Source organism: Lampetra fluviatilis, chromosome 25 (assembly GCF_964198595.1).
Source record: "Lampetra fluviatilis chromosome 25, kcLamFluv1.1, whole genome shotgun sequence".
Taxonomy (NCBI): domain Eukaryota; kingdom Metazoa; phylum Chordata; class Hyperoartia; order Petromyzontiformes; family Petromyzontidae; genus Lampetra; species Lampetra fluviatilis.
In genome coordinates, this window is record NC_136299.1 from 7,189,782 (window position 1) to 7,203,276 (window position 13,495).

A 13,495-nucleotide genomic window follows, 5' to 3' on the forward strand; every position below is an offset into this window, starting at 1 on the left:
TTAGGCAGGAAGGGCAACTGCACAGATTCTGGGATATGAAGCGGCGGGATTGTGCTGAAAGCCCACGATCATTACTTGCACCGGCTTTACGTGTAATGAATAATCACACGTAAAGCCAGTGTGGGTGAATATTCACTTGCTTGATGAACACTGCACTCGCAATAACAAATACTGTAACTGGCACACACACAGGGTTGATGGTAGCCGGTGTGTTTATTGAGTAACAGGATTTATGTTGGGCTGGGCGAGGGCGTAAGGGCGGCGCGTCTTGGTCCGTCTTGTCCTCATGGTGGACGAGACCTCCTCCGACACTCAGATCTTGTCCAGTTGCTGAAGAACGAACGGCGCTGCGGAACAGAAGGCGCAACCGCGCGCGGTGTCCGCTCGACGTGTGCAATGGGGCTGGTGGTCGATGCGTGGACAGGCGAGTATTTGCACACACACGAGTTTGCACGTATTTCATATTACAGATGACACGTGGAGCCGAGGAATTCACACTCTGGCCTCATAACCCCCCCCACCCCAGTGGACTGACAACGATGTTCATGACAACGACCTTCCCCGCACCTCCAATTCGCACGGTTGGGCTACGTACGGTGCGAAAGAAGCTCAACATGCAGAGTTAACGATGTTGATGTCCTGATGCTGACCTTGAAGATGTTATCGATGACGCCGATGACGTTATTTGATGACGATTAAAATACTGGTGATGAAATGACGTTGTTGATATAGGCGCTGACGTGATGTTGATAGTACGGTTCACTGAATATGCGAACCGTGCGAGAATGCGACATGGGGATGAGGAAGTTGACACAAACGGTGGCCTGTGAACGAATGATGATGTTAATGACGACGATGATGATGCTGTGGGTGGGCAGTCCCCCCTCCCTCACCTGCTCGCAGCACGGCCACGTAAATGAGGAAATTGCGCGCGGTGCTCCACACGTCGGCACGCATCTGCCTCTTGATCTCCTCGGGGTCCGGCTTCGGACCGAGCCCCTCCAGGCGGAACATCGCAATTCGGGTGGTGGGGTACCGAGGTTTACGGTCAAAGGGTCAAGAGGTCGTCACCCACGTGTCCCTCGCCGGAGCCGCGCGCCGGCTGTAACGTCGTCACGTGCAGTGCGCGCAGGAAGTGAGGGCCACGTGACCTGGAAGTGACGTAACGAGCAGCCCGGCGGCCCCGGACCGCGCATTAGAAGTCACGTGTGACGGCGTGCGGGGAAACGTGAATGCGACCGACTCGTAGTGGAGCACGTGGTGACGGTGGACCACGTGCTCACGTTTACCCCTCGCTGTGTTGTTGTTGGTCGCTGCGGTTCAGAATCCATGGCTGTCAAACCCCTTGTCAGTGCCCTACCTTATTACAGACTAATTCAGACGAAGAAACACAAGTAGACAAATTAAAAATGTTGCCTGTACTGTATTGAGGCGCTGTTCTACCACTAGGAGGCGCTGTTTCATTGCATTTTACCTTTAAAAGCTCATTTAGAAGCAAATAAAATTTTGCAAATGCTTTACCAACATTCAAACGGCAACCCGTGGTTAAGAAAAATCACCATGGAACTACTCAAACACAGAAAGCTCCACGAGAACAGGACATTGGTAATTTTCTGCTATTAGGCGGCACCCTTTTATTGAACGTTCACATTAAAACCACTTTTTCGACACCAACACACTCTTTTCGGGTAAAACAAAAATCAAGTTTGAACTTTCTTTTGTTTAACCGGGTGAGAACGTATGCGACCAGGATAAGAGTCAATTATGGATAGAAGCCTGGCCGTCAAAAGCCCCACGTGAAACAGATCTGTGAGAGTACCAAATCAAGAATCGCCCTGCAATCGACACTTGGATGGAACGACCAGGGGACGCCTCAGCTGACGCGCTGCGAACTGCCACCCTCTCACCGGGCCTCCTCCGTGGCACACCGCTAAGCTCCAGCCGGGTCCAGAAGCCCGTACACAAACTTGCTAGACGCACAACTACAAACACGCACCGCGCATTGTAACCGGCACAACCACAACCGACACCAATCCCCTGGCTCCCTGTTCTGACGAGCATTCTGCCACCAAATATCGTCAAGACACATGTGCACACTACTGCAAGGGAGTTAACAAATTTTCTTTCCAACGAAAACCACCTACCCATCAACCAAAACCTCTACAAAGTTCCTCGCCACTCACTAAAGACCCGATCCCCCTTCTGGGATCACGCTGCTGCCACCATCCTAAAATCTCACCCAGATCTGGAAGCACGCTGGCGAATCAACGCAGACGTCTAGAATGAACACCTCATCCGAGGCCCAAACATCGCAACCTCCTGGCTTTGATATTCTTCGAACACATTGTTGTGACCGTCAACCGCATCAGAACATCTACAGGCCGATGCACATGTCTCCTTTATGAACGGAAAATGAAAGACAAGCAACATCATCACTTGGTGGGGGCAGCAAGCCCCTCTCCCCCACCTTTTACCTCCCCTCCTTTATATGATCCAGTTGCGTCGGGACTGTCCCCCAGGGAAATGTGAAACCAGGTTATGCGACCCGGCGCAGCGTGCTGTATCGTGGGCTCGTGTTTTGTTACAATAAAAGCAGCAGCAGCAACACACAATCAACAGTAATGCGATCGTGCCCATGCAACCCAAACTATGGACTAAAGAGTAAAACCACTAGAGCCTGCGGCACCTCCTTCGACAGAGGAACAGCAAAAGGACACGAACTCTCTCTGCTGAAGCCCTCTCGTGGCTGGCGGACCTCGACAGAATAGGAGTCTCATTTGCAAGAGTGCCCCTGCCTCAGTGCTTCAGTGATGCTGCACAAAGCTGTCACTCGGCGCTCTGCCCTCCTGACTCACCTCGTGAATGTGGATTGTTTATAAATCTCGGTTTTTTTTAACCAGCAGACGAGGTGTGTGTGGGGATAATCTGAGCAAAGTAATAATTTGTTGAGTTTTTTTAATCGTCGAAAAACACAGTCACATTTATATATTTCGAGTCCGGTTTATTTTTTGTTTACCAGTTTTTTTCTTCAAAATAGTTCAAACTCCCCTCGGCGATCGCGAATGCCCATTATCTAGCACTTTGGAGACAAGAGTGTTCGGATCAAACGTAAATGACTCGCGTGTGGACGCGTGACGACAACAAGACCGCAAAACGGCAAGCGGGTTCACAAACCCATCCGTGCAGATCGATTTCCCTCGTGCGCACGGTGGGTTATCTCCACATACTCTGGCTGTTCCGCTCACATGAAGCGTCGATTATTTAAATACACCGAGTGCTTAAAAAGGTTCAATATATTTGGAGATAACGCTGCCTTAAAATAAAAACCAATGTTTTCTTATATTGCTACGGAAAGTGTTGAGTTTGTTTTTGTTAAATGGGCTTGTGTACCCGTTGCCAACCCAGAAGCAGCAGCATCACCAAATGATTTGGTAATTTTAAAAAGGAATCGGCCAAATTTCCCGAAAGGGCAGAACCCTTTGGGAAAAGGGAATCTTGAGACTTGTCGAGACCTTCCTAAATAAATCATTATTTAAATGTTGCAGAGCAACAATAAAAAAACTTTAGGACCTCACACTGAAACCCACATGAATGAGGAAATTAACTCAACAAACAATATAATTCACAAGCATCTTTGTCAAGCCACTGCTGGATGAAGACCTCCCCATGCCGTGTCACAAGAGGATGTGTGACGAAACATAACCGTTGTGGCTTAGGTAAAGGTGGTGGATGATCCAGGACTGGTTTATCCACCATGCCCACGATTTAAACTCAAAGTTGCCAGGGCCCATGATACAACACATCGTGTACTATTTACCAGGACAACGGAGCGATTTGATCGTTTGCCACAACGCGATTCAATAATTTTCGATTTAAAGCTTTCGTGACTGCAGGGATTCATCTTCTTGGTTCTTTCAGTAAAGTCACGTGACTTTACCAAAATAACCTAGAAGCTCGATTCAAGAAGCTTTGCTGAGCGTTGTAGCAGCCACCACCACCACCACCGTGTGCTGCAGTCACGTGAAGCCCAGAGCGTCAGTCTGCCCAGGGGTGGTGATGGTGGTGGTGGTGCTGGCCAGTGTCTCATTCTGCCCAGGTTCCCCATCGCTCTTCTCCGTGTCTGGGCGAGGGGGCTCCTGCCAGTCGGCGCTCGCCCACTCTGGCGCCGGCGCCGTGTACTCCCAGCCGGGGCCGCGGTAGCGCAGCGCGTGCAGGAACATGATCAGCTGATCGGGCCTGGGGTCCGGCCGAGTCTGGCGACACTCGCTGCAGAGAGGGTCCTGCCCGCCAGCCCAGGGGTCCTCGGCTTCCGACGACGTCGTAACCGGCTCGTTTGTGCCGCCACCATCACCACCACCGCTGCCGCCACTGCTCTTCTGTGCAGTATCGTCATTTCCGCTGCACGTGATGCCCCCGACGACGATACTTCCCTCCCCATTGCCGATGCCGCCGCAACCACCGTCACCGTCGCAGGATTCCGTCACCTCCTCGCCGAGCCGGCGGCGGTCGGCGAGGAGGTCCTGCAGCAGCTGCTCGTCGCTCTTGCCGATGGTGCCGCCGCGGGCACGCGCCGGCCCCCACGCGGCCGCGTTGTACACGGGATCGTTGATGATGGGGTGGCCCAGGAACTGCAGGTGCACGCGGATCTGGTGCATGCGCCCGGTCTCGGGCCGGCACAGCAGCACGCTGGAGCGGCCGTTGTAACTGAGGCGCGTGAAGGTGGTGCGGCAGGGCTTGCCGCGTGGGTCCACGCGGCACACGCCCACGCTATACGACACCACGAGCACCGGCTCGGCGCACACCACCTCCTCCGACTCCTCCCCTTTGCCACCCGGGAAGCGGCCCTCCACGCGGCACAGGTACTCCTTCTGCACCTGGTGGGGTCAGCGAGGCGGGGGCGGCAACAGGCATCAGGGGTCAGGAGTCAGGGGTCAAAAACAAGGATGAGGGTCTCCTGTCACTGCAACGCTCTCCCACGTGTTCATGTCATTCGGCTTGGTGTCCAATGTAATTTGGTTCCTGAAGAAGCTCCCAGCACGTGGAACGAAACGTCAGACATCACGCAGAACAACTCAAAGACACATCGGAGAGTCACGCAGCGCAACCGCGAAAACCTACACAGTCGTATCCTGTGACTGTTAATGTTTTAACGTGTTGCAACTCAGGTTGAAAGTGTTCATGCTTTGGCTCAGTCTCTCTCTCTGAAACGAGGAGCTTCACAGTCACTCTCGTGGAGATGATCCAATATAAATACATGTTTTGCGTAAATTTGCTTTTCTGTTGGGGAGTTATCTGTTAGAAAAACCGGCGAGATTGCTAAAAAAAAAATCCGGAAACTTGGCGAAAAAAAACCAGCGCTAAAAGTATCGTCCTTGCAGGTGAAGGTCATTACGTTGTTGTTGTTGTGTCTCTGAAGGCAATAATACGATAGCTCATCAAACACGAGCACAAACGCACGTGTTGGAAAGTGCGGCAACGCTGCCGTGTGCGAGAGCGGCTACCGCCCAGCGCGAACCCATCTAGGGGTCACGACCCCCGTTCCCCACCGGCCCCGGGGCTGACCTCTCGCTCGCGGATCTGCCGGTCGAGTCGCTGCACGGCCTCGAGCGTGTGCGCAAACAGCAGCACGCCGGAGGTTAGGCGGTCGAGCCGGTGCACGGTGTGCAGCGGCGCCAGGCCGTGCTCCTTGCCCAGCACGAAGATGACCGTGTTGTGGCGGTAGCGTCCGCACGGATGCACCGGCATGGACGAGGGCTTGTCCACCACGACCAGCTCGTCCGTCTGGGCGAGTAGCGTGACGGGGCCCGCGGCCACGGGTGGCTCGTGCCTTGCGGGGGGGGTGGGGCAGAGTCGGGGGTCACGGAATGAAGGTCACGTGGCGTAGGTCGGACGAGGTCGCGTGATGGTGAAGATGTCAGACAACGTGCGATAGGTGTAGGGAAAGTTGCCACGGCAGAGGGCCGAAGAAAACTATACACAGAACCTTTACAGGAACCTCCCAATGCAGGAACCTCCTCTTGCGCTGGATAAACATAGTTAATTATTATAATAATTATTCTGGCAAAGGAAAGAAGCACAGAGGTGTAGGGAAGAATGGTGCCACCCCATAACTCCCATCACTGCTACTCCGCTGCCAAAATCACACGTCTCAGCAAGGCCTTCTTTATTCAGTGAACGGCATTATCATAATTGTAATGATGACAATGCTGGCGATGGCTGTCCAGATAACACACACACCGCGGTATTACACCAGGGCGGCCGGTGGAATTCAAACTGTGAACCTCTGCAACGAGCGGTAAATGCGCTACGTAATACAAATAAATGACAACTTGTGACGCATCGCACAGTGTTGGCTCACTCTCGTAGAGAAGGAGAACGACTCGGAGGCACAAGGAACCACAGACATGCACGCGAAGGTCCGGCGCCAACAAAAACTCAAGCTCTGCGGTTTCATACATATTAAGGTGTTCTCAGAAAATTAGTGATCACACGTCGGAGGAAACCGAAGGAACCTGGAGAAACCCACGCGTGCGAGGTGGCCAGCAATCCATTACCACAGTTGGGTACGTACGGTGCGAAAGAAGTGACCACCGCCGTCTCCTGGCGCGTGCCGGGAGGCGGCCCTTCCTCGACGGCCCAAGGGGTAAGAGAGTTTCGCAACATTTACATAAGTGACCCAACAACCCTCGCTGCCTCCACAGTTCATGGATTTACAGGCGCGCGTCGCCACCATGGCCCCATCGCGGGACGACTCTGCCCCGGGGCGATTGGACCGAGGGGGACGACTTTGCCCCGAGGCGAGACGTCTCCGCCGCTACCTCAGAATCGTTATTGATCCTGGAGAAATCCGATGAGCTATGAAGCTCCATTCCCCCCCCCCCCACACCCACACACAGGTGTCCATCCTCACCTGTGCACGGTGTGCCGGACGAGGTCGTTGTCGCGCAGCACCACGGCGAGCGAGGTGCGCTCCCCGTTCAGCGTGATCCTGCCCGCCGCGCACGCCGCCTCGTAGTAGCGGGGGCCCTGCGCGCGGAACTCGGACGCGAGCACCTCCCCGAGGGTGCGGCCCAGCCAGCGGCCCTTGCAGTACGACGTGAAGTCGAAGCGGTAGGGCCGCACCCGGCGCAGCCCGGCCTCGACGTAGCACTCGGCCTCGGCGAAGTGGTCCGCGCCGAAACTCACGCCGGCGTTGCGCTTCTTGGGGGGCGGCACGTGGCGCTCGCCGGAGACGCGCTGATGTCGGCTGCGCTTGTGGCGACGCGGTGGCCGCTTGCCCTCTCCTCCTACTCCTCCATCTCCATCATCATCGTCACCGCCATCATCATCGCCACACTGCTGATGCCCGGTCGCCGCACAGGCGCTTTGGCCGTGCTTGCGCTTCGTGGCGACACTCCGCGGCCCTGCGGAGCCCGTGGCGTGCGGAGGCGAGGGTGCTGCCGGGGCAGGGTCCGCGTCTCCGGCCTCGGCGCTCCCTTCCGCGAGTCTCGTCGCGTCGGCGGCGGCGGCGGAGTCGTCCATCGTCTCGGGCTGTCTGGCGCGCCGAGCTGAACGAGGCAAACGTCTGAGGCTCAACGAGCCGAGCTGGTGAGGCCCTCTAAGACAAGTCCACGACGGCAAACAAACATTCGAGTGGTGTAGTAAATACACTCGGCCGCAGTAAGCGGAACACCGAGACCCGATTGCTTTGATAGTTCCGTCGCCCGCTATCATTCGGTTTGTAAATGACACGTTGCATATCGTGATCTATAAAACGTAAACTTGTAAAGTATATTCGTGTGGTTTAAAAGTTAGTAATGTTTTCTCAGCTCCGGCATACAACAGCAGCAGCAGAATCCACGTATCGCACGTGGGCTCTGGTCGCGGTGACCTTTGACCCCAGAATATAAATCCCCCCTCCCCTCACACCCCTCCCCTCACACCACCGTCCCTCACACCCCTCCCCTCACCCCCCTCCCCTCACCCCCCTCAACTCCTCCCCTTCCCTAACCCCCTCTGCTCACCCCCCTCTGACCCCGCCCCATAACTTACCCCGCCTCTTCCTCCACAAGCCCCGCCCACTTTGTCCCCTGACTCCTCCTCTTTTCTCTTTGGCTCGCCTAACGCTCGCACTCCTCTCTTGGCTGAACCCTGCGCCCCGCCCCCTATCCCACAAGTCCCGCCCATTTCCTTTTGGCTCCGCCCCTATCCCACAACCCCCGCCCATTTCCTTTTGGCCCCGCCCTCTATCCCACAATTTCCGCCCGTTTCATTTTGGCTCCGCCCCCTATTCCACAAGTCCCGCCCATTTCCTTTTGGCTCCGCCCTTTTTCTCTCAATCCCCGCCCCTTTCATTTTAGCTCCGCCCCCTATCCCACAAGTCCCGCCCATTTCCATTTGGTCCCGCCCCCGCAATGGCCACTCGTTTTTGGCGCCAAATTCGCGCTCTAATGGCACTGAAGAGAAGCGGAGACGCTCCGGGACTTCACCTCAGAGGCGATTCTTGCGTTTAGTTTCCTTCTTGTTTGAGACACTCGCTATCTCGCGACGAGTCTTTCTTTTAAATTAGATGTTAAGTAGTTTTAAAATCTCCTAATGCCGTTCGTTATAATTGAGTGACGGGGGGTGGGGTTTGTTTTGTGACTTAGAAAGGGCTAGTTTTAGGTGATTTAACGATAATTATCGGTGCGTATTTTGTGCTCTTAGATATCGTTCGTATTTGTAATAAACACTGAGCAGGAATGTTTTGCGAGAAGGCGATAGAGCTGATACGGGAGCTGCACCGCGCCACGGATGCACAGATCCCGCCGTTTAACGTGAGCGAGCGACGGCTTCATCCACAACGATTGAACATCATCGCTCTCATTCATCATCCTCATTCATTACCATCATCTATCCAGTGCTAGAGGAAGGCCCAACACACACACGCAGTCAGCTTCATCCACAACGTTTGAACAACATCGCTCTCATTCATCACCATCATCATCTATCCACTGCTAGAGGAATGCCCAAAACACACAGTCAGCTTCATCCACAATGTTTCAACATCACCATCCTCATTCATCACCATCATCTATCCACTGCTGGAGGAATCTCCTCTGACGCCTCCGTCTCCACACGTGGACGTCGTGAGGAGGAGCGGCCACCTGTGGCTGTACCACTGATCATAACAGTCAATAATGTCTCTCTTAACCCATGTTGTTTGTTCTAGATTTGAAGTTTTCGTGACTGCAAGGATCCATACTCTTGGGTTATTTCGGTAAAGTAACGTAGATGAAAAATAAACAATAATAAAATGAAAATAACTCAATTAAATTACGGCGTTTCGGAGGCAACGCAAGCTTCCGTCATCAGGTGGAACAGCCACAGCAAAATTACTGTAGTGATTATTATATTAGTTTATTTATATTATTATTTCTATAATTTTTTTTATTTTTACTTACGTGACTTTACCGAAAAAAACCTAAGAATATGAATCCTTGCAGTCACGAAAGCTTCAAATCTAGAACATAGATTGTCAGTCAACCGTAATGTTAACTAAAATATTTCGCCCGAAATATTTTAGTTAACAGAGTTTAGGGCATGCGTGTAAAGTTGTGTAAGTTAGTGTTGGAGATCGGATTAGCGACAGTAATATTTAATATACCGCTTTTTTACCTTATATAGCATCTTTATTAAAGTCTTATCTTAAAGTTCCTCACCACCCAGACTCACTCACCTGTCCTGTCTCCCCCTTGATGACCCAGGAGGATGGAGTCCGCCAGGTGCTGGAGGAGATGAAGGTTCTGTACGAGCAGAATCAGACAGATGTGTACGACCCCACACACACCTCAACCAGCAACAACCACTCTTCTACGACTCGGCTTCTGGCTGGCCATCGAACAAAGACGGCCGCTGCATCGCTGCGCTTTCAGATGCGCTTCTGCGGCCGTCTGGAATGCTTCCGATATTAGGAAGCCACTGGAGCTTTGCAATTTGAAATAAACTAGATTGACAATCATTTTAGAATAGCTGTTTGTGTTTAGCTTGCTGTCCTTCCCCGAGCACCTCCATTTAGCAAGGTTGGCTATGTACGGTGCGAAAGAAGTTTAACATACGTACATTCTGATTCTGTTACGACAGCAGGGGTGTGGAACCTACTATCCACGGGCCAAATTCGGCCCGTGACTTCGTTTCAGGGTGGCGTAGTGGCGACACAGCAAGAAGGACCTCGGTTCGATTCCTGACTCGGGTGCCTTCCTACCTGGATTTTTTATATTCTCCCCCCCCCCCTGTTCTGCATGGGTTTCCTGCGGGTTCTCGAGTTAGTTTCTCCCAAATATACAAACCTTGAATAGATTGGTGTTTGTTAAACATCTGGGCCACCAGTAGACGCTGTAGTAGACTCGTGATTAGTCGCCAGACTGAGAGGTACAATAGACGTGGTTTGCCGGGTGCTGAACATTTTTTTCCGGGTTGGAAATCTACCTGAAGTTAAGCCCTGTGCCTACCATTTTGAAACGGCTCGTGAATTACCGTATTTTCCCGCATATAACCCGCGGGGTATACCACTTTTTACAAACAAAACAAGACCCTGCGGGGTATATGGAGGTGCGGTCTATCTGAAATTTGTTCTACACAAAACGCAATTTTTGCGGGGTATATGCGTCTGCGGGTTATATGCGGAAAAATACGGTACATGTCACTGAGCAACTCATCCACACTCATCGAGTACTGGAGGGGAATATTTTGAACATAGCAACACTGTTTTCTAAGTTTAGCTTGCACGAGTAAAACGTCTTTCACAGCATTACGACTATGCGAGTACTTTGTGGATGAGTGCTCTGTTTTTTTTGTCTTAAAGAAATGAGGTTAAATCTGACGGGAAGAATGAACTCATCCCCACCATCAAGTTCCGCCACTGCTGCCTGCTGCGGAACAAGCGTTGCCTGCTCGCCTACGCGTGAGTGTTCTGTCAGCACCCACGGCGCTTACATTGATCGCGAGCACCACGGTTCATTTTAAAACAGTGTCTGTGTCTTTTTCCCACAATTTTACATCTACAGTAATTTCCTGCCACATTCTATTTGAAATATCTGACAACTGTCCTGAATACAGGGTGCTTAGAAAAAAATGTTAAACACTTATGAGAATTTGCAACAATACCACAAGAAATGTGCCTCCAGCCTCTGGAGACCACCTGGAGAAGATTCCAGGCACGCGTTGACAATGATGGCGAACAAGTGGAGACTTTTGACTTTTTTAAGCTATTAACATTACATTTACCGTATTATGTTAGTGTATTGTCCGTTTTTTTCATTAAAAACGAGTCCCATATAAGTGTTAATGTTTTGAAGCACCCTGTATATGGCCCATTCCTTTAAATGTACACATTCACGAGTCCAATAATCCTTTTAAAAGATGTTTGTCTTTTTATACAATTTAACATCTACAATCATTTCCTGCCACATTCTCTTTGGAAGATCTTACAGCTATCCTTAATGACACATTCGTTTAAACACACATTCATGAGTCCGAAATATTGTAAAGAATTGGGGAAGAGGGAAGGAAGGAATGGGGTGGAATGGCTCCGCTCCCCACGGGTTCTGTGCCTACTTAAGCGTAAGGTGACAATGGAGAAATGTCAAATTGATAACTTCAATGTTGAAACATCGTAGCAGTTTAAAAAACAAAACTGTGCCCCAACTTGTAATCAAATATACGTTTATTTGTAAAAAAAAAAAATAATGCCCTAAAATTGTATCCCACTTGTTCTATTGGCATCGTGTTGAGACAAATAATCCATTCTAATCTCTTGCAGAGCAGTGCACCCCTGCATTAGAGAATGGCCCACAGAAGCAGATATCACAGAGCCATGTCTGAGATCCATTTCTAGTGGCCTCTTCCAACATAGAAGAGGGCAGCACTGCCACTGAGAGTAATGTCTGTCGCATGACAGTCAACTTGATATTTAGAATTCTCAGGGCTGGTGTGTTCTGTCGTTCCGTCCGCAGGTATGACCGTGTGCAGAGGATCCGCACGATGCGCTGGGAGTACGGCAGCGTTCTGCCCCCCATCGTGAGGTTCCATCTGTCCGTGGAGGAGGCAAGGCGAACAACCTCACCTGTTACCCGAGTAACAATTGTAACACCAGTGATTAATGACGAATCTGATCACGACAATTCATTCAATCGCTTTAACACAGCTTGCATGTTCTCCAACGACAGTTCGAGTGGTTCAACCACTACAAGAAGTCGTTGGCGTCGTACATGGGCTCTGTCGGCGGGGAGGAGGGACTGGATCTCACGCAGGACACCAAGCCTCCTAAGAGCCTCTACATCGAGGTGCGTGCCTCACATCCCCTACCCCCCCCATAAGTAATTAAAAAAAATCAAGACCTCTGCTCAATGTTAATCGCTTACGGAGTAGCCCTCACACCTTTGGCCTATCCACCGCCGCCAGGTGCGCTGCCTCAAGGATTACGGCGAGCTGGAAATTGACGATGGCAGCACCGTGTTGCTGAAGAAGAACACACAGGTAACTGTTGCGCCAAACCCGGCCCTGGATGTCAGCAAATGCACGCGAGCGTACGTCGATGCGCAGTGGTGTAGCGAACGTGACATGGGCCCTCTTGTGTTCTATCACTGTCCCCACTCACTTCTCGTCTCCAACTATAAAAGCCGAGGCGTCTTGGTGTCACGTGAGAAGTAATGCATGCACACACCCACCAATCACAGCCACCCGCCTGCACAGCTTGACATTGCCGCCCCTTGCACCGTCACCCGAGATCAATTCCCACGTTCCCTACGCCTACAGCCTGCAATACCAGGGATACCCCAGTCTTCGTTTATGCACCTCCTTGTAGCTCAGTAAGTTATGTCATTGTTTCAGCGGCTGAAAGAGCTATGGAGTTTTTTTGTGAGGAATTCACTCAGGTTTTTTGTCTCCCTCAGCACTTCCTTCCACGAGGGCCGTGTGAGCAGCTCATCCGGCAAGGCATTTTGGAGCACATCTTGTCCTGAGAATGCTGTCGCTACCACCACCACCACCATCACCCACTCTCGGACCGACCTGGGATTGAGAATGCAGCGTCAGGGGTCCCAACAGGGCCCTGCCACTGCCTGCCACGTCGCGTAAACTCGGGGCCTACTCGATTCAAACGGCGACCAACGTCAGCTCTGCAAACGCATTGACAATTGTACCATACTTCTCAACGGTATCCGTAGCAGCAGGCCTAAGAGTCCTCCAGGCTGCTCTGCTCTGTTGCAGGATTAGTTTAGTTGGCTATGTGGATCCAGGAGTCGATTTGCTGGTGTGTGAGCACGTGTGCCGGCTAAAGTGCAAGAACAGCCTTTTTTGTCGACCCACTACGAGATGAGGGCCATAATGCTCATTTGACTATACCACGCTGACCATAACACCTGTTTTATATGGTGGTCTTTCCATACAAGCACTATCCAGGCTAGAGCCTGCTTAGCTTGAGATCTGACTGATACCTGACAGGAGTGCACCATGGTCATGCCAGTTAGTACTGAGA

The 13,495-nt window shown here is 51.8% G+C and overlaps 3 protein-coding genes across 3 annotated transcripts; 1 reads left to right on the top strand and 2 right to left on the bottom strand.

The window, feature by feature from the left end:
• Nucleotides 1-194: 194 nt before the first annotated feature.
• On the bottom strand, nucleotides 195-1,151 carry TOMM5 (translocase of outer mitochondrial membrane 5). The gene is made up of 2 exons (XM_078868390.1): nucleotides 894-1,151; nucleotides 195-347 (listed from the first exon to the last, which is right to left on the bottom strand). The coding sequence occupies exons 1-2, from the start codon at nucleotides 1,012-1,014 to the stop codon at nucleotides 313-315; spliced, it is 156 nt and encodes a 51-aa protein (XP_078724516.1). The 5' UTR covers nucleotides 1,015-1,151; the 3' UTR covers nucleotides 195-312.
• A 486-nt stretch (nucleotides 1,152-1,637) lies between these two features.
• RPUSD2 (RNA pseudouridine synthase domain containing 2) lies at nucleotides 1,638-7,944 on the bottom strand. The gene is made up of 3 exons (XM_078868138.1): nucleotides 6,911-7,944; nucleotides 5,563-5,827; nucleotides 1,638-4,874 (listed from the first exon to the last, which is right to left on the bottom strand). The coding sequence occupies exons 1-3, from the start codon at nucleotides 7,711-7,713 to the stop codon at nucleotides 4,017-4,019; spliced, it is 1,926 nt and encodes a 641-aa protein (XP_078724264.1). The 5' UTR covers nucleotides 7,714-7,944; the 3' UTR covers nucleotides 1,638-4,016.
• Nucleotides 7,945-8,375: 431 nt separating this feature from the next.
• On the top strand, nucleotides 8,376-13,483 carry GINS1 (GINS complex subunit 1). Its single transcript, XM_078868143.1, has 7 exons — nucleotides 8,376-8,795; nucleotides 9,726-9,790; nucleotides 10,823-10,921; nucleotides 11,973-12,063; nucleotides 12,186-12,302; nucleotides 12,421-12,495; nucleotides 12,912-13,483. Exons 1-7 carry the CDS (start codon nucleotides 8,721-8,723, stop codon nucleotides 12,978-12,980), a joined length of 591 nt encoding a protein of 196 aa, XP_078724269.1. The 5' UTR covers nucleotides 8,376-8,720; the 3' UTR covers nucleotides 12,981-13,483.
• Nucleotides 13,484-13,495: the final 12 nt, after the last annotated feature.